We start from the raw sequence: 19718 nt of genomic DNA on the forward strand, positions 1-19718 counted from the left end.
ATCTGCAGGGGAGATGAGGGTCTATCCCTCCTGGTGAAGTGCTCAGGAGGCAGCACAAGAGGTGCTGCCAAGAGCCAGTACCATCCTGTTGTTCTGCAGAGGTCTGAGCTGCCTGACCTGACGGCTGCTGGCTGAAGTCACATCTTGATGTGCATGGGAATACTCAGTTCTGTGGGAGAAAAATAACCAACCCCCTACAATTGCTTCATATTTAATAATATTTTTAACAAAAATCGAGATTCAAGGTTGTGTTTTTCTTTTTTTTAATTTTGAGACTTGTTTATTTTCCTAATGGTGAGATTTTAACCAATGAAATTATGGAGATCACGTATCTTCAAGAATTATTGAATTTCTAAGTGCTTTGGAGTATTGCATTACTATTAGTATGCTGTATGTTGTGGGGAGATCTTTTTTTCCCCAGTAAATCCCTGTAATATCGTTTTATGAAAAATGGATCTGAAATAAATAGGAGTCTACAGTATCTAACCAAATCCAATTTTGTGGTGCAGCAGGCACGGAAAATACCATGTATAGGGGCTTTATAAGGAGATAAATTGTCTCTGTGACCCAGTCTAAGTCTGGCTGTGGGATAGTGTTTCTTCTTTATTATTATTATCTTTTAATAAAGATAATCATAGAATCATACAATGGTTAGTGTTGGAAGGGACCTCAAAGATCATCTAATTCAAACCTCACAGCTTTCAAGCAGAGACATTGATCTGATGTCATTAATTCTTTGTAGATTGAAAGTAAGCACCCAGGCTGGGCAGAGAATGGCTTGACAGCAGCCCTGAGAAGAACGATTTGGGGGTGTCAGTTGATGAAAGACTCAACATGAGCCAGCAATGCACTCTTGCAGTCCAGAAGGCCAACCATATTCTGAGTTGTATCAAGAGAACTGTGACCAGCTGGTGGAGGGAGGTGATTCTGCCCCAATACTCTGCTCTTGTGAGACCCTACTTGGAGTAGTGTGTCCAGTTCTGGAGCCCTCAGCACAGCAATGGCATGGAGTTGTTGGAGCAGGTCCAGAGGAGGGCCATGAAGTTGATCAGAAGGCTGGAGCACCTCCCCTATGAGGCGAGGGAACTGGGGCTCTTCAACCTGGAGAAGAGAATGTTCCAAGAGGACCTTATAGTGGTGTTCCAGTACCTGAAGGCGTTCTGCAGGAAAGCTGGGGAGGGACTTTTTATAAGGACATATAGTGCCAGGAGAAGGGGAAATGGTTTTAAACTGGAAGAGGGTAGATTTAGTTGAGATATTAGGAAGAAACTCTTTACTGTGAGCATGGTGAGACACTGGAACAGGTTGCCCAGCGAGGTTGTGAATGCCCCCTCCCTGGAAGCATTCAAAGCCAGGCTGGATGGAGCTGTGAGCAACCTGATCTAGAGGGAGGTGTCCCTGCTATAGCAGAGGGATTGTAACTTGATGATCTTAAAAGTCCCTTCCAACAGAAACCATTCTGTAATTCTATGATTTGTAATGATTTAAAAAATATGTATGAAAAGGTCGGGCTTGTGCCCCTCTTGTTTGACAGCTAGTTTGCATCCAGAGAGGACTGTCATAGCTTAGAGCTGCCATTGGTGCCTTTAAGGGTGCATGAGGGTGAAGGAAGGTAGCTCAACTGCCCTCACTGCACCTGTGCTGGCTGAATAGAAGGCCTCCATGATCTCCTATTTAACACAGAGGCAGGAGAGAGAGGAGAGATTTCTATTTTAAAACAGCCAAGCATCGTAGGGCGCACTTCCTGAGCTTGCTATATTCCATGTACTTGCTGGAAGGAGTGCACATGGGGAGCTCTCTGCCAACATGTGGTTTTACACATCTCCCAGCAAACTGGGATTCATGTGCACAACCTAGCACCCGGGGACTTTCAGAGAGAGTGGTGAGATTTTCTGTGGGATTTGGATTGGGTGAGATTTCTCAAGTCAGATGGGGGGTCTTACTAGGACACGATATAAATATGGATGATAAATGTCTGATTGGGAAAATTGTACAAAACCTCCTGCCTGCCACCCTTCTCTTTTTGGAGGTGGCTTTATTGAAGGTGTGCTTCAATGCAGTTAGTGGATTGTTTGGGTGCTGTAACAAAACAAAATATTTTGCAAATGTCGGGAAGGGGAGGGTAAGCCCCAGCCAGCTTCTAAGAATTTCTTCATGGATAGAGGCACTGCAGTGCTGGGAACTTAAGGCTTCTGGAGGGCTTAGAAAGCAGGGGTTGTGGCCTGCCTCGCAGCATCTGATGTAAAAGAAGTGAGCAGCAATGGCTGTGGCCCTGTAACAACTTCTGTAAGCTGGACTTCTCATGACTGCCATCCTGCAGGAACAAGGAAGATACAGGCTTCTCCTGAGGGCACTCCTTGCCTTCCTGAGATTTTAGTCCTCAGAGCAAGCTGCTCGTGCCTGAATGGTTTGTAAAATCCACTGAGCAATGACTGAGCTGTAAGTTTTGATGTTGTTGGACCAGCCAGACGTTTTCTTCACTTCCCTTAATTTATTTGCTACCACATTAGCTGCCTTTGCTTAACATCAGCTTTCATAGCGTAGTTTGTAGTTTCAAGTCTTCAAGTGTTACTACCATACCTCCCTCTTCCTTCCTCATAAAAAGTACTGCAGGGCAGTTTAAGAAATCATTTCAGAATTACCCCAGTTTTTTGTTGTTCTTGTTGTTGGTTTTGTTTTTTTGTTTTTTGTTTTTTTTTTTTTTCTGAAAGTATGTATTATTTTTAGCACTATTTAAACTTATTATTCCTTATCCTATTTTTTAAGAGATATGTTAATCTTATGCCCTTTCCCAACTGCCTGGAGTATTTTTAAAAGAATAGTTCAAGAGGACATTATAGACTTGTTAAATTTGAATTTTGGCAGAAAATTTTAAACTTTTGCTATAGCACTTCAAAGTTAGGAGGAACTCGAGTTTGAAAATTGATGCAGATATAAGATGGCATATTTAATGACAGATGTATCTATAGAAACCTGTTAAGATGCAGATTATCCCCCTGGGGAGGGGAGATCAAAACTGCCAATCTATAAAATATACTTGTTAGGGGAAGGCATGGAATCTATCTCTGTGAGCACTTTGATTGCAGGGGACAGTGTAGCAGCATGTGGCATCATAACCTAAGAGCAGACAAATCAGCTTGATGACTTTCAAAGCCAAGAATACTGCTGGAGGCAAGGGTACTCCAGTCTAGAAGAAATTAAAACATATAGAGACTGTTATTAATTCCAGATCTATTTTTGTGTAGTCAAATCTGTATGCAAATCCTTAGCATCTCATTTTGGCAGATTAATCTAAAAGTGAAGAGCGGTATGTGAAGGGAATGTAATGATAAAACACCACAGATGAGCAATATTGCAAGGGAAAAAAAATAAGCTATGTACTTGATACGAGGGGCTCTTTGTGAAGAGAGGAAAATAATTTTGTTCTTTTGCTTATTTCATTATTTTATAAGGAAGCAGCCCCATTCTTTTTCTTCCTCCACATTTTCCCCCCAACATGGAGGTGTGCTTTCAGAAGAAGAGACCCAGCATTGTGTTTCTGTTGTACCTCCTGTAGGCTGGCATTCTGGAGGCAGTCATCCAAGCAACTGTGGATTTTATTTTTTCAACACGCTCAGGGACATCCCATTTTTAAACACTGGGAGTGAAAATAGCTTTGTAAAGGTATCAAATTTCAGGCGTTAGAAAATATTGTTTTGTGGTCGTGGCTGATGGCCACTAGCAAAGGCTGCACAGCACCGTGGAGACAAACAACACTGTGACATCAGCAACTGTTGCTTTCCAAAGCACGTTCTTGTGTGTAACCTACAGATGGGGGATGGGTGCTATGTGATGCAGCATGGAAAGGCTGTGTGTTATCTTCCAAAAGTACCGCATGAGGTGAAGCTGGGCTCTGTCAAAATGAGGACTCCTAAGCGTGGAGGCACATTAAGACCAGGTGAGGACGTGTCCCCAGTCCCTATTCTGGATTTTCCTGAGGTGCTGAGGTATACCTTTTTTTTTTTTTTCTGTAGATTATTGAGAAGTTGATATGCCAGATGGTTAGCATTGTTTCTGATCACTGTGGAGGAACTTCCTAACGTAAAACTATGACAAAGCCAGAAGGTGTTTGCTCTGCAGTGCAGAATATATGTGGTAAATGTAGAATTTCCTTTGAAGATATATGGAATTCAGTTGCAGTTGACAAAGGTGCAGTGGCATGTGAATGTAACTGGAGTTATGCAATGTAATCCTGTCAGCAAATGGACCCTACAATTGGTTGTTTTACTGTACTGCATCTTGGTCCTGGTTTTGCCTGTGTGAAAAAAAAATATGTAACCTGTATAAACTCTTTCATAGGAGGAGTAACAAATACTGCACAGTATCAAAACAGGCTCATGGTCTATGATCCCAAGCAGGTGGGTATCTGTGTCGTATGCATTTCTCTCCTATCTTTCGTTTAAAACAGGTCTTTACCAAATGCATGCTGTGATTTCTTAAGTTTAAAATGCTGTCCATTTGAGTTGATGGTGGTTTAAATTCACTTTACACTGATGATACGTGTTTAACAGAGTAGTGGACAACCTGACTGATTTTTATATTTTTGATGCCCATACGTTTTAGAAACATTTTGGATTAAATGCTTAGAATCTTAGAATAAATGGGTTTTAAGCTCCTCTACTTACTAGTATTTATTTTGCTTGTTCATTTGTTTGTAATCCAACAGCCCCAAGCAGCATGTACTTAAAGCCAGTGTCACAAGGCTGCTTCTTATCTTTCACATTTCAGCTTTCAATTACATACACACAAGCTTTTTGTTTTCTCCATTCTTTCAGAACTGCACTACCTGTCAGCGCCTTATTCTGCTGACTGCAAGGGTGCCTATCATTTCATTACCCAACTACCTAAAATGTATTTTAGGGATTAATTCATACATTATGTATTTGTTTTGATTAGGTTAGCATGGCTCAGTGACCATTTCAGGGGGTTAGGGCATGGTTATGCCCTCTCACTAGCATTAGGAAATAGAAGTTCTAAGCTTGCAATTGGAGTTGCACAGCCTGGTTTATTCCTGCATGGGAAGGTGTTTACTTCTCTGATTACAGGATAGGGCCTTTGGTTGCTGTCTTGGGCCATGGCACACATTACTGTGGCTCCCGCTGGCTTTTAAGGCATACTACAAATGGGTGCTGAGGCAGAAAGCAGACTCTGACAGAGCTACCTCATCCTTTGAGGTACATTCAGATCATTGACTGCACAAGTGCCAATTCTACCCCAAACCTCGGCATGTCGTAATTACAGGCAGCAATCTCATTTTGCTCATGAATGGGACACTCGTTTAGTTCCTGTCTCTCTGTCGCATGTCCATGTCCTTTGCCGTGGCTCCTGCTGATGTGGCTTTGGAAGTTGCACCCCAAAATATCAGTGGCAACTTGAGTGCATGGTGCTGGTTGTGAGAAGCCCAGCCTGACGTATAAAGAGTTAAGGAGAAAGCATGCGTTTGCCTCCTTCAAATGAGGCCTGCTTCATGTTTGTACACACATGCTCTTTTTAAAAATTCTGCTGGCATATTGTTTACGGTGGGTACTGGAAACCATCACATCTGCTTGCATCTCGCACGGAATCTCAATAACTCCATCATTCAGCACTCGTGCTCGCTTCTGCGCGAGGCCTTTGTGGCAAGTCGATAATGCCTGCCATCTGCCACAGAGCACACAGCTACCTGCCAGCAAGCCGGCCGGGGTGACCTCTGCTTCCTCACCACTGATTAGCATGCACACACTGCCTTATTAGAAATGACCCCGCCAGGCCCCTCGCTTTCGTTGCCTTTGCAGCGTGCAGCGGCTCACCTGGCAGGCACCGCAGTGGAGGAACCTGAAGATATAATCAGGGGATGCAGGCAGGCTTTGCAAAGCAGATGGTGCCTATAGTCTCGTGTTAAGAGACTGGACTACTAATGCAAGCATTAATGCCTAATACTCAACTGTTACACATTGAAATGTATAGCTATATATTGCAGAGGTTAAAAGGCTGTGTTATTAGAGACTCTTGAGCTACCACAAGCACTAGCACGTGTAACACAAAGAATTTCCTCACAGATTTTAACTTCCTCCTCGTAGATAAATTAATCTTGTTGATTGCCAGGTTGTTTGCTTCTGTAAGCATAGTAGAAGCAATTGCTTTCCTGCATTTGAAATACTGTGCTGTAACTGCTCTTCTTTTGTGTCCTCCCTCCACCCCACAAATAGCAGAATTCCTGAATATTGTTAACAGAAGGAAAAATATGCAAAAGGATTTTACTTTGTGAGTGCCTGCAAATAAAGGGTTAGCATTAAACCAAGTGCCCAAATCACTTAAGAAGATCCTTTAGGAAATTATTTTTCCCTGTTGCTTCACTCCCCAAGGATGAGACCAAATAAGCTTCTGAATAATGTAAGGTAGAAGAATCTTCTCTCTCAGAGCTGGTTGGTACAGACATGTTAGTGCTGTATACAAAGGAATCATCTAATAGTCTTGCATAAGGAAGATTTGCTACTGAATTCTGCAGGAAAAGAAAAAAAAAAAAAAACAGGCTTTGAAGCCTCATGAGCTAAACAGGAAAATGGAACAAGAAATAGCCTCATATTAATAAATGTAAACGTGAGAACTGTAAACCACGTGTTGAAAGTTTGTTATATCAAGTGCATGTTGTAACAAACATGCATGCTTAACATATGAATAACACAAGTATATAGACCTTGAATCTCTAGCCATGGGTGAGGAGTAAATGCAGATGTCATTGTATTGCTAACAGAGGTATGACTTCTAGCAGTGCTGAGACAAGTTCTGTTTTTTCCTTTGCAGAACAAGTGGTTAAGCCGTAGCCCAATGCTGCAGAGGAGAGTGTATCACTCCATGGCTGCTGTCCAAAGGAAACTCTATGTGCTAGGTGGGAACGACCTGGACTACAACAATGATCGGATCCTGGTTCGGCACATTGACTCCTACAGCATTGATGCTGACCAGTGGACACGTTGCAGCTTCAACATGTTGACAGGCAAGTGTACAAAAAGGAGAAAAGTTGCTACTGTTAAATTAAAACATAAGTCCTTTGACCTTTTCATGCCTTTGGTATGTGGAACTCCACAGTTTCACCACAGTTGCCTCTAGCTTAGGGGTCATTGTTGAGACACAAGAATTTTGATTACTGTCCTGGCATTCATTGTTTAAGAAAACCTTTGTTTTAAGATATTGCAGGCTACATTTTTAAGACAACACATATAATTAATTAGGAAACCAAAAACACTTTGTTATATTATTACCAGTACTTATTTTTGATTCTCTAGAAGCTTGCATGCACTGATGGATTTAGTTCCATGTTTGGTGTGGCAAATGCATCTCATCATCATTTTTATCTCTTTCTGCTGGCACACTAGATCAAGGCTTACACTGAAATCCATTAACTGTCATTTATTTCCAAACATCTTCACCATTATACGTTTCCAGAAAGGAGATGTCTTTGTTGGAAGTCTATCAAATCAAGGATGCATTGAGTGGCTTAGATAGCTGTGTCATCTGCAGAGTTTCTCATTATGGTCATTAGGTGGAACTGTTCCAGTTTCAACTCGCAGTGCACTCTAACTCTCTGTCTCTGCCGTATCATCCACCGAATATCACCGCTGCCTGATGTGACTCCCAAATGTACTACCACTTGTATCCCTGGTAGAGGCAGGCAAGTGACACATTCTCAGAGTATTCTCAGCACCAACAGTAGCTTGCCAGAAGAGAAGGGAGGCTGTAGTGAGCTGGGGGTGGCCTCTTCTCTCGGCTTCAAATTGCGCCAGACGAGATTCAGGCTGGACGTTAGGAAATCCAACCACTCTTTCAGAAAAGTAGTGTGCTGGAATGGACTGCCTAGGGAGGTGGTGGAATCACCAACCCTGAAAGTGTTCAAGGAACGTTTAGATGTTGTGCTGATAGACGTGGTTTAGTGAGAATTACTGTTGGACTGGATGATCTTGTAGGTCTTTTCCAACCTTGGTGATTCTATCATTCTATGATGCATTTCCAGGACATTAATGTTGAGGTGTTCTCTTCTGCAGCAGACTTGGAACTCCCTTAGTAACAGTTTCGTCTGTCAAAACGTTTCAGCACAGACTGCTATTGGAATCCTAGAAATGAGCCTTCCTCTCTTTTCATAATCTTGCATTCACTTCTGATTTTTACCACTCAAAAGGATACAGAAGATTTAGGAAATTGACTAGAAGCTCAGGGCAACTGGGAACAACATGTCAGAGAAATAAATACTTGACAAATAAGATAGTCACATGGTGTCGTTTTCCTTTTGGTAGATTTAAAAGCTGTTATAGTGGATTTTTGTTCTTTAATATATTGTATTGGCTTTGTTAATCTCTGCAATCTTCAGGATTGCTTAGTTTCTGAGTTACATCATCAGAGTCCTTCATGGACACTAAGGAAAGATGCTTGGATCAAAAAGGAAGAATTGCACACTATCAAACAGAACTAGTTTATCATATTCATATTGCTCTCTGTTTAATGGATTTCTTCTATTTTGTGTTCATTTTCCTTCAAAATGACAGCCTTTGAATAAGACTCCTGACTTGTAACTGCAAAAGTCCTGGCACTGCAGGCACCCTTGCTCTGGAGCTGACCCCGTGCCATCAAATGCTGTCTCTCCCCAGATGTGAGCAGTTGGCTTGTTCCCATGGTCCACACCTGAGCTTTTCTCTGTGATTTCATGACTGGCAGAAGACGTTGCACCAAGTAGCAGATTGTAAAGCTTTATTTATACTTCAGAACCTTCAGATTAGTTAAGGAGATTGCTGCTGTTGGAGTGAGCTTTCATAGCAACTCCTGCAGTTTTCCCTATTGTACCCGTGGCTCTAGTGGGCAGAGGGGTGAGTTCAGATCCTTCAGCATGTCTGTGTTAAATGGATGAGTGCAATGTTAGCTGGTAGCAGGCAGGGAGCTCACCCATCACCTATGAAATACAAGTGCACAGAAACTACTGAGAAGGCAGCAGATGGTCCCCTGCCCAGCCCCACTGTGCATCTGTGACACGACTCATCTGTTGTATTGCTCCGGATGGCACCGTCCTGAGCTCCTGTGGACAACAGAGCACAGCCCTCATGTTTCACATCGATTGTTGCAAGTTGTCAACTCTGTAACTCAAGTTACTGCCAAGTGCATTTGCATCTTACTGCAGAACTCCAGCACTCAGTGTTAAAAGGGTTAATTAAACATTGGAAGTGTTTTCTATTCCTTTTTTTCCTTTAGGTCAAAACGAGTCTGGAGTTGCGGTCCACAATGGTAGAATATATTTAGTTGGCGGCTATTCAATTTGGACAAATGAGCCTCTGGCATGTATCCAGGTGAGTGATTTAGGTTTCTTTTAAAGTCTTTTCCAATAATTTTGCAAGGAGATGTTTTGCACAGAGGTTATTTAAAAAGGAAAATGCAGGTGAAGTGGAGAGATTAAGGATGTTTCTTAAGCAGCCCCGGAGCCTCTACAAACCTGAGAGGAAATGCAGATATTAAGAAATATTTCCGGGTTAGCAATTAAATATAATTATTCTAAGTAAGATATTCTAGGAAAACAGGGTTGAGGAATCTCTCCTTTAACAAGATTTGAGTAAAACGGTGGGTATATTCTCAGGTTACACAGCGGAATTCAAAAGTAAAAGAGATGAAGAAATGGACAGTGAGATGTGGGCTAACATGTTTTCAGCCATTCGTGTGATGTTATTCCTCTCCAAGCTGTCTTTCAGAAGAGCAGCCAGAGTTAATGTGTCGTTCTTTGGCAAAGTTCAGTAAGCCTGCAACCTGCCCTAGTGCTTACTGCTTCAAAGCTTGAATGGAAGTTTTGATCCCTGCTGTAGGCAGTAGATTGTTCAGTAAACTCTTCCACTCTCTCATCTTGTGTAACAGCAGCTTACCTGCAGATCTGTGTCCTTCAGATGTTCCCATACAGAAATTAGGAGTTCTTATCTTCCTGCAGTCTTCTGAGTGAAGCCAATCTGCATCGTGGCCATAGCTTTCTGTAACTGCCCAGCTGGTCACACAGGAACTCTTAGTTCCATCTCTGTTTCTGCACTTTTACTGATAAGCAATATTTTCATTAGCTTCCAGCTGAACATTTTAGAATTTAACCTTCAAGCTGTCCCATAAGGATGGAAGTTAGACCCAGCACAAGGGAATGTATCAGATGTTGAGCTGCTGATCTTATAATGAATGCACACTAGCAGGAGTTTGTAAAGAGCAGAGCAAGATAAACAGTTAAAATCTTACTCTCCTGATATTATCATTGAGTGTTGTTAGGATGTCAGATACCATATCTAAAAATTTTCCTTGGAAAACAACACACGGGTAGGTTTGGGGAACACAAGTTGAAGTACAGTTCTCTGAATGGAGTAATGAGCAGCACAGTATCAAGGCAGTGGCCTTGCTTGTTTATAGTCAGTGGGTAGTTTGCAGTTTTGCACCTGGGTTTAAATACTGCTTAGGGACAGGTGATGATGAGCCTGAGATCTCACTTTCAGAATGCAAATCTTCCCATTTCCTTAAAATCATGGTCATGAGCTGGAAACTTGCCTGACACAGTTGCAGCATTAATGGGAAAAGGAGAGTAAGGATGCTCTGGCAGAGGTGTTGGCACTGTGCCTGGCTTTCACCAATGAAATCAGATCTTCAAATCTGAGTTTACTCTTGCGTTTGGAATAAAACCCATTTTTCTCCATACATCTTCATTGTCTTTAAGTCATTCATGTATTTAGTCTTTCCAGTTTCCCTTGCTCCAAGTTTACAAATGAATCATGCTTTGTGGCAACATGTGTCAGCATTTTGGTGCTCTGCTGCACCACCAAATGTCACTGTCTGCTATCAATTGGCTAAACTAGCATAAGAGTTGGGTGATAAAGGCAGCAGTAAATCAGCAGATCCCCAAGTGCAATCTAGAAGTGATCTGAGACTACATTTCTGCTGGAATTAGTAGTACACTCATGCATTCTGTGCCAGCAAATTTATTTCAGACTACTTTTGTGATCCCAGAAATGTTTTCTACTTTGCCCTGCAGGTGCTGGATGTCAGCAAGGAAGGGAAGGAAGAAGTTTTCTATGGGCCCACGCTGCCATTTGCTTCCAATGGGATAGCAGCATGCTTTCTACCAGCTCCCTATTTCACGTGCCCCAACCTTCAGACCCTGCAAGTGCCTCACCATAGGATGGGCACGATGTGAGATGAGGAATGTGTGCATCATCAACAGTGGCATGTGGAGGGCGAAAATCAATCCCCCTGTACAGAAGGGGTCTTTGGATCTGCAAAAAGAATCCACCCCATGGACTGCTGCTTTACTGTCACACATTTGTCTTAATGTCGGACCACAATAGGCAGGAAGGAGGCTACAAAACCCTTGGTATCTCTCCTCTGCCTCAGCTGCAGAGGTGTATACATAAGAGCATTTTGTATTTCTGGTGACTACTTGCTGCCTGTCTCTATATAATTCCATTATGCAACTCATAAGGCATTGTGATGCTCCTGGCTCCTCCCTGGGCTGCTCTTCTTTGGAGTCTGCACTTTCTGTTGTTCACTAAGGGCACTTTCAAAGATGATAGGAAGTACTGTTTGTGTTGACAAAGATGGTATAATACTGTGGTAATTATGCAACTTACTTGATACCTTCGGCAAAAAGAATAACAAACATGTTGACTTCCAATTCCAAACTCCATTGTTTACAGTTTCTCATTTAATTATATTTCATTTGAAATTTAAATACTGTGAAGCAGATTAAAACAAAAATAAAAACCAAACAAGCCCTATAGTATCTGAAGAACACGTGAAAATTTTCAGAAGACAAAGAAGCTGAAGCTTCACAATTAAGTGCAAGTCTGAACCAAATGTTTGTCTGAGAGTCTAAAAATCATGTGGGATGTCTTTTACCAAGGTCTACTATCAAATAAATGTTACCTTCAGTCACGTGATCAATTCCTCCTGACAGCTGCTGTCTTTTAGTGGTGGAGAACAGCCTCTTTACTGTGTAATTAAAATATGCCATTTACTTAATATTTTTAATATTCAGTTTGTAAGGGGTCACCACATTTACAATTATCAACAAATGGTCTCATTTTGTCCAACATATGGTCCCACAAATCACTGGTCTCCAGAAGCTAAACAGCTGTATAACAATGTCAATATTTATTTATTCCTTGGGTTTTTATGGTGCATCTCCCTTCCGTACTCAGGCATATGCCACTCCACAATAAATACTCTAACCTGTTATATCTTGGCTTTGCTTGGCTCCTGCAGACCCTGTCTCTTACTTTCATCTTTTTTTTTTTTTTTTTCTTTTTTGCATATCTGACAGCAACTTTGATGTTTGTAAATATTAACCAAGCATATGATTAAATCTTTATTTATGCTTCACGGGCACTATGCACTTTTCTGGTTTACCTGCTGATCTGTTCCCTGCTCCTGTGCTATCTGAGCAGACCTGTGCAATTCCTGCCGACGTTCACAAAAACACCAGCTCTGGAAGATGTCCCAGCAAGAGGCTGTGTGTGCTGAACAGGAATGGGTTGGCATTGCCTGGTGAGCAGCTCTTCCAGGCCAAACACATCTTCGAAGGGCCTGCTTAGCGGTACAGTGAGGTGAGCTCTATCTCAGTCTCCAGATGGGCAAAGTAGTCACAGCATGTCACCTTGCTTTTTCCAGTAGTTTTCAGGTTATAAAGTTCTGTTTGTTTTGTTGGGTTTTCTTAGCAGCCTTTGGTTGCGGGGAGCTAAGCTCCAGCTGCATGGTTTGTACAGACAAAGCCTTGAAAGGCTTTCCAGTCACATGTGTGGCCCAGGCCTGCCCCTGATGGACTGCCAGGTGTGCGAGCAGCTTTCACACTGTGCAGAGCCATCAGCATGCCTGCAGACAAGGGTGCGGTGGTCATTCAGCCTGTCTAAACTCCACGGTGATGCTTTTATTCCTAGGTCTTGTCGCCTCCCACAGCTGCAGCTCTGCATCCCATCTGAGCTGTTCTTCCTGGAGCAGAGCTGGGGTCGCTGCCCCATGCAGTGCAGCGCGCTCAAGGGCTGTGAGGCGGGAGTGTGCGGCGGGAGGGTTGTTTGTCATGTTTGCTCTGCCCTTTGGACACTTTTACTGTTCTGGCTGTTACCACTTAATTGTCTGCACTGGTGAATAGTGATTTTAAACAGCTGTGCAAGTGCACTGAATTAGTTAAGAGGAGCACATCCACAGAGCCTCAGGACAGCACACATGCTCCTATTAGTGTCAGGATGCTGCTCTGGTTCTTAATCACCAGGCTCCAGTGATTACACAGAGGCCTTTCATTGCCATTCTGTGGCCAGGTTTTTGTGCCTTGCTTTCCTCTCTGGATCTTTCTGCTTTTGTTGCAGGACTACAGGCAGGTGCTGTGCTGCTCCTGACGTCAGAAAGTGCCACACAGCCCTGGCAAAGTGAGCAAGTAGGCTTTGTGTCACCAGGTGAGAAGCAAGAAGGGTGGCAGTGCAGGAGGCGGGTGGAGGCCAGGACAGCCCCGTGTAACTGCAGCTCTGCAGGGTCCTGGCCAGCAAAGGCTGCCCGAGGCCTCCAAACCTGCCTGTCCCTGTGCTGCCTCTTCTGCACAGTGCCACTGGCTTCTCAAACTGCACCAGCTACAAGTTCCTGTGCACAAGTGCCAGGACTACCTCTTCTACAGCCACTTTTGTTTTTGGTAACCATAACCCTTTCAACCCAAGAACCCTCTCTGACCAGGGAGCAGTTTTGGAACGTACCTCTGAGAAACCATTCAACTCAGTGTTTCTGCAGAGCCTTGAGGATGCTTAGAATATCTCCACGCTGGATCATTCTGTTCCTGGAGTGAGATTGGCACGGTGTGAAAGCAGCTGCCAGCACCATTCACTCGGGCTCCCATCTGGGTTGTTGTGCAAGGGAACCGAGTAGCTTCCAGCCAGCGGGAACTGGAGGTATCTTTGCAACTGTGTAATGCAGCAGCATTGTGAACTGTTGAGTCTGGATGCCAGTGCAGTTCTGTGCGTTTTCTTACATTTACTGATTAAATCTGCTCCCAGCTGTAGGCAGGCTTTTGGGCCACGGGGTCTGGAGAGCTGTAAGGAAGCGCCTTTGCACTCTTATTCCTGATACCTTTGGGGGCAGGGGTTGTTAGCTGACAGCTGGCTGAGCATGAGCCAGCAGTGTGCCCAGGTTGCCAAGAAGGCCAATAGCATCCAGGCTTGTATCAGAAATAATGTTGCCAGCAGGAGCAGGGAAGTGACCATCCCTCTGTACTCAGCACTGGTGAGGCTGCACCTTGAATTCTGTGTTCAGTTTAGGGCCCCTCATTACAAGAAAGACATTGAGGTCCTGGAGTGTGTTCACAGAAGGGCAATGAAGTGGTGAGCAGTCTGGAGCACAAGACTTATGGGGAACAGCTGAGGAAACTGGGATTGTTTAGTCTGGAGAAGGCTCAAGGATCTCTACAACTGCTTGAGAGAAGATTGTGGTGAGGTGGGGATTGGCCTCTTCTGTGTAACTAGCGATAACACTAAAGAGAATGGCCTCAAGTTGCACCAGAGGAGGTTGGGGTTGGTTATTAGGAAAAACTTCTCACAGAGAGCGATGAGGCACTGGTGGGGGCTGCCCAGGGAAGTGGTGGAGTCACCGTCCCTGGAGGTGTGCAAGAACTGTGTGGATGTGGCACCAAGGGATGTTGTTAGTGGGCATGGTGGGGGTGGGCTTAGTGGTGATCTCAGTGGTCTTTTCCAACTTTAATGATTCTGCAATTCTATGACACGATACAGCAGCAGCAAGGGGATACCAACAGCTTCCTCTGCCCCTTTGGTCTCTGCTGAGCCTTTCGTATTCAAGTGCTGTGCATATTCAAGTGTGTGTTGTGAGGCAGTGTGCAGCCAGTCCTTGCATTCCTGTGTTCAGAATCTTGGCATTAAGAATTGTTGCTTGTGATTTTAACTTAGCGGCTTTCAGGGAGTGCGCCTGCCAGGATCATTCAAACTTTTGTAACTCTTTTTTTCCCTAAGTTTTGCCATCTCTACTTCCCTTCCCCCAAACCTGTGCAGGCATTTAGTACATCAGTTGCAGAATCATGGAGAAGTGGATAATTGAATATTCACACATGCAGAAACAACACAGGCAGAATGTGGAACAATGTGGAAACAAGCACGGAAAGAGGCGGCATCTGTTTATTGAAAATTAGAATGTAGAATAAATTAAGAGGGCAAGGTTAAAACACTTCATCTGCAGTCAGGGTTCGCAGTGGGGGAAGACTGAAGAAAGTTTAGCACAGAGATGTATAAAGGGCTTCTGCAGTTTAATTATGATATTTCTGTGAAAGTATATTTAATTTATATTAAAAAAATCTTTTTTACGTGGATTTTTTCCCCTTTAAAATGTGTCCTTGGGGGAAAAAAAAAAAAAAAAAAAAAAAAAAAGCTTAGGTTCTGCAAAATTAAAGTACTTAAAATGTTAACTCTTACCTGGGTAGCTTAGATTACGTTGCAACATTTGGAAGTGTTGTAAAACAGAACAATTTTTTCTTTTAGGAGTAATTGAAGAAAGCTGAGCTCATTTTTCCACCAGTGCAATATAGATGAAGTTGGCCCTTTATGAAATCAATGTATTTAGCAGACTTGGACTTCTAACACCTGTTCAGGCGATGTTGTTCAGGAAAGGCTGTGCATCTGAGGTCAGCCCAATGGAGTGAACAATGCGGTGGATTGGGTTGTGACAGTTACTGCTGGCATTTCCAAAGGTCTGCAAAGAGCCACACCTGTGGTGCAGGACCTGGGTTGGCAGTGGTTTTGTGACACGTATCTTTAGGTTTCACATATTCAGTCTACAGAAGGGTTACCCATTCCAAGCTGCTCACGCAGACAAAAGCCATATCCGTAAGTCATTCATCATAAAACAAGCCTAATTATGCTATGACATACTGACACTGCATCAGATTTCTGATCTTCAACATAATTTTATAACCATTGCTAACAGATGGGCCGATTACACTGAATTTGAGTTTTAAGTAATAGTTTAATCATATTTTATAATTTTTAACTGAAAATATCCATGCATACATAATTTTCCGAAGCTACTGAAAGGAGCAAAAGCAGAGCGCAGTAAAACCTCTTTTCTGTTTCCTGAGGGAAATGCACTGCATTTAGGTGGACAGGAGTTCCTTAAATGACTCCTTAAGTAGTGTCTGCTGTTGGTAGTTTCTCTTCTGTGCAATTATAGCAGATTTGCGGAACCTTTTTCTTTGCACAGATTTCCTGCTCTATTCCAGCATAAAAGGTGTAAATTTTTCTATTTCAGAGGCTCTTTTATTGAAACAAGTGCCTTCCCCCTACTATTTTTTTTTTTGTCAGTGAAAATGAAAGCAAGGAGTAATTTAAATTATCACGTTTGTGCTCTTTAATAACAAGAAAAATGGGAAATTCTTATAAAATAGATGGACAGCTTTGTCGAACTGCTGGAAATTAGATGTGAATTTTGAACAGAAGGCTTCTTTCTCCCTCTTCTCCTTATTTTTCAGTTGATTTAGGGTCAATAAAGGAAAGAGAAACCCAGCTTCCATCTCCTTGCCATTGTTTGCGATGGGCTGGACATCGGCTTCACATCACAAGGGGGCAGAGGTGATCTGAATTCTGTAATACTGAATGTAAAGAAATACGTTCTATTCAGCTATCCGTTCCCAGATACTGCAAAACATAAAGGGCGTAGTTGTCCTCTGGCCCATGAGATCAGTGGAGAAAATGCCCACAAGGCTCACGGCTGCTGTACTTCAGAGAGGTCTCCTGTCAATGCCATCTGCACTTCTAAAACAAAGGAGACATTGGGCGTGGACCATGCAAGAGGTTTTGGGGAAGAAATGGCTCATTGAGATTTGATATTTTGTTAAAGCACCATTAAAGTATGGTGAACCTTAAATGATTGTAATTAACGTTCAAAATAGCTTAATACTATCAACTTTTCATATAAAAAAGCAGAGCAGGACTGAATTGTTGTTAGAGTTGTTATTAGTGTCTCTAACTGAAGCTTTGATAATGCTCTTGCTCCATGCCTATGAGGTCACAAAAGCTTGAAAGATTTGTGTAAAAGCAGCAGAACTGCAGTGGCATCTGTTTAAACATGAGAGGTGCAATGAATTACTCTTTAACTGGTTGGAAGCGGATGACTTTTAAGGCCCCTTCTCACTCAAGTCATTCTATGATTCTATGACCTGTATTGCTTAGGGGAGAGCTGATCATCCTGCAAATGACATCTGCCCAATTAGTGGAAGCATCTGATAACCCACTGCTCTTGAGAAACAAAGAATCCAAAAACTAATGCTGTGCTAGGCAGTGATGCATCTATACCCTATAGTCTGCACAGGATTTCTGTTCTGATGCTTCTGGGTTTTTCCCTGCACAGCCTTGAAGACAGACATCTGAAATTGCCTGTCCACTGACGAACGCAAAGAAATGAAGATCTCATCAGTGAGTCTGAGTTTGGTATATGACTTGCTAGTAATGCCAACAGTGCCTGCTTGGGTCCTGCACAAATCTGATCTTGCAAACCACTCTTACACACTGGTAGGAAGACTAATGTTGAATATTTGGGAGTCACTGAGGGAGAAAAATGTTTCTCAGCTTCTCACCAAGTTGCACCACACTGAAGTATGTGCTGGCTACACCTTGAGGTGACGTTGTCAGCTGCTGCGGAACCAAGCTCCACATCACCAGGATATTGCTCCCTGGCAGACCTAACAGGTGAGTTGCTTCTGCTTTCACACTCTTCTTATTCTGCATACAAGGTCCAACACTGATGTGTCAGAACAGAGCCACCCATCTCCAGCTTGCACAAACCACCGTGGGGACAAGTCTTTGGTAGAGGGAGATGAAAGCAAGCTTGGCAGGAGATGAGTTCCTTTCCCCTGCCAGAGAGTAAGGATACTGCTCACCAGGAGCTGGAAACCTGCTCAGATGCCCATTTCAGTTGATTTGCAGCAAGGCTCTGTCTTACTGCTTCATACCAAGAATTGAACCTTGCACCTATACACAGATAAACTGCTCCTGTCAGTGGTAGAGCTCACATAGAAGCTTTCCAAGATCTCCTGCTGTAGTCTAAGCAGTCCTCCATGATTGTACAAGGAAGGTAAATTTTTCTGTTTTCAAACCAAACTGTTCATACTCAAAATCATTAGATGCTTCTGTATAAAGGTAATTTAGGAGACAACATTAAACTTTTCTGTATAAGACCTATGTATTATGGAAACATTATAATACATATTGTCTTCTATATGATTTATTTTAGCTCATAGTGGTTTTCAGTCTTTGTACTTGCATTTAGCACTTTCCTCTTTTTTTTTTTTTTGTTCTGATTTTGGCCTGCTGTTCTGTTGTATACGTGGTAGGTCAGTCCAGACTAATACCCTGCGAGCCTTTATCTGATTAATATTATCAAACCTGTCAGTCACATCTGCAACTGTCCATACCGCATAATTAGGCCCAACCAAATTGCCCATTTGGCAGTGGGTGATGAATACGATGCAAAATGCTTTATTTCTGTTCACATTAACTTTTTGACAGAGGAGGATGATAATTTCCAAACTGCTTAAATTAGTTTCTCGTGCAGTAAGAGCTGTCATACATTGGCATAAAGCTCTGTTGCTTTTTCAGAAACTTCCAACCACTGCAGACATTAAATATACTCTATAACAAATCAGTTAATGATGTGTTTAGTAGATTGTTAATCCGCTCTATCCTTTATAAGTCAAAGGTTTTACTTTTCAGGAAATATTACTACAAGTCAGACATCTGCTCTGTAATCTGGGGGGCAGGGCTCAGATTTCAAAGACATCTCTTAATCTCACTCAGAGGTGGCTTTTTTTTTTTTTGTTTTGTTTTTATTTATTTATTTTAAAAGCTGTTAGGAAGCACAATTCTCATGAGCTGAATCAAACTCCTCCCAGGTACAGACATTTCAGGAAGCTACAATGTGAGTTCAGTAAGTCACTTTCATAATGAAAAGAACCTCCATGTTCTGCGCTATTAAACAGCTGTAAAGAGGCTTTTAGTTAACTGTGCTATTTGAAGTAAGGATAGCTGATTTAGGGAAGAAGACTATCTGATCTGAATGGATAACATTACTGTAACAAAAGTGAAGCTGCTCTGAACAACATCTTAGGGATTTCTGTGGTGTCTAAGACACTAAAAGAATTTTTCCTTCGCATTAATATTATGAAATTGGAATCTGAATAACTTTAAAAGTGAACAGCCTCTTTACCAGTGTTGACATGAATGGCAAATGACATGAACTTATGTTCCAAGAGTTCTGCCAGTAGCTGAGTAAACACAGGTTATTGTGGGAAGGCATTGGAATTCCATAGGCATTAGTGAAAGATTCCCAACAACTTACTTTGGAAAAAAACTGTGAAAAAGTTACAGAGCTGCACCCGTCTGGAAAGACCCAAGAGATAATCCAAAATATTTGGCAAATCTGGCTTTCCAGGCAAACAGAAGTTTGCCTATGGTCAGATGAAATACATTTCCCAAATTAACACTTCCTTTGGAATCCCATCTGCCCTCACTTCTTCAACTATTTACACATAGTATAATTTTAGATGTGGCTAATCAACACTGTCATAACTAAGAAATAAAATTATGGGATTGCTGTAAATTCTGGGTTAATTTTGAGAAGCGCAATGAAAAGGAAGAGGACAAGAAATCTGAACTTTTGTTCTTTTA

General features: G+C 42.4%; 1 protein-coding gene across 5 annotated transcripts in view; it reads left to right on the top strand.

Moving 5' to 3' along the window:
• KLHL32 (kelch like family member 32) overlaps positions 1-12252 on the top strand; it is a 118059-nt gene extending 105807 nt beyond the window's left edge. For all 5 annotated transcript variants that reach the window (XM_042885150.1, XM_042885176.1, XM_042885159.1 and 2 more), the window contains 4 exons: positions 4339-4397; positions 6823-7015; positions 9256-9350; positions 11051-12252. In XM_042885150.1, the coding sequence (XP_042741084.1) occupies positions 4339-4397; positions 6823-7015; positions 9256-9350; positions 11051-11212 (509 nt within the window). In that variant the 3' untranslated portion in view covers positions 11213-12252. The remainder of the gene's footprint in view (positions 1-4338; positions 4398-6822; positions 7016-9255; positions 9351-11050) is intronic.
• Positions 12253-19718: the final 7466 nt, after the last annotated feature.

The sequence above is a fragment of the Lagopus leucura genome, unplaced genomic scaffold, assembly GCF_019238085.1.
Source record: "Lagopus leucura isolate 7727_CA_CO unplaced genomic scaffold, USGS_WTPT01 Super-Scaffold_73, whole genome shotgun sequence".
Classification (NCBI taxonomy): Eukaryota; Metazoa; Chordata; class Aves; order Galliformes; family Phasianidae; genus Lagopus; species Lagopus leucura.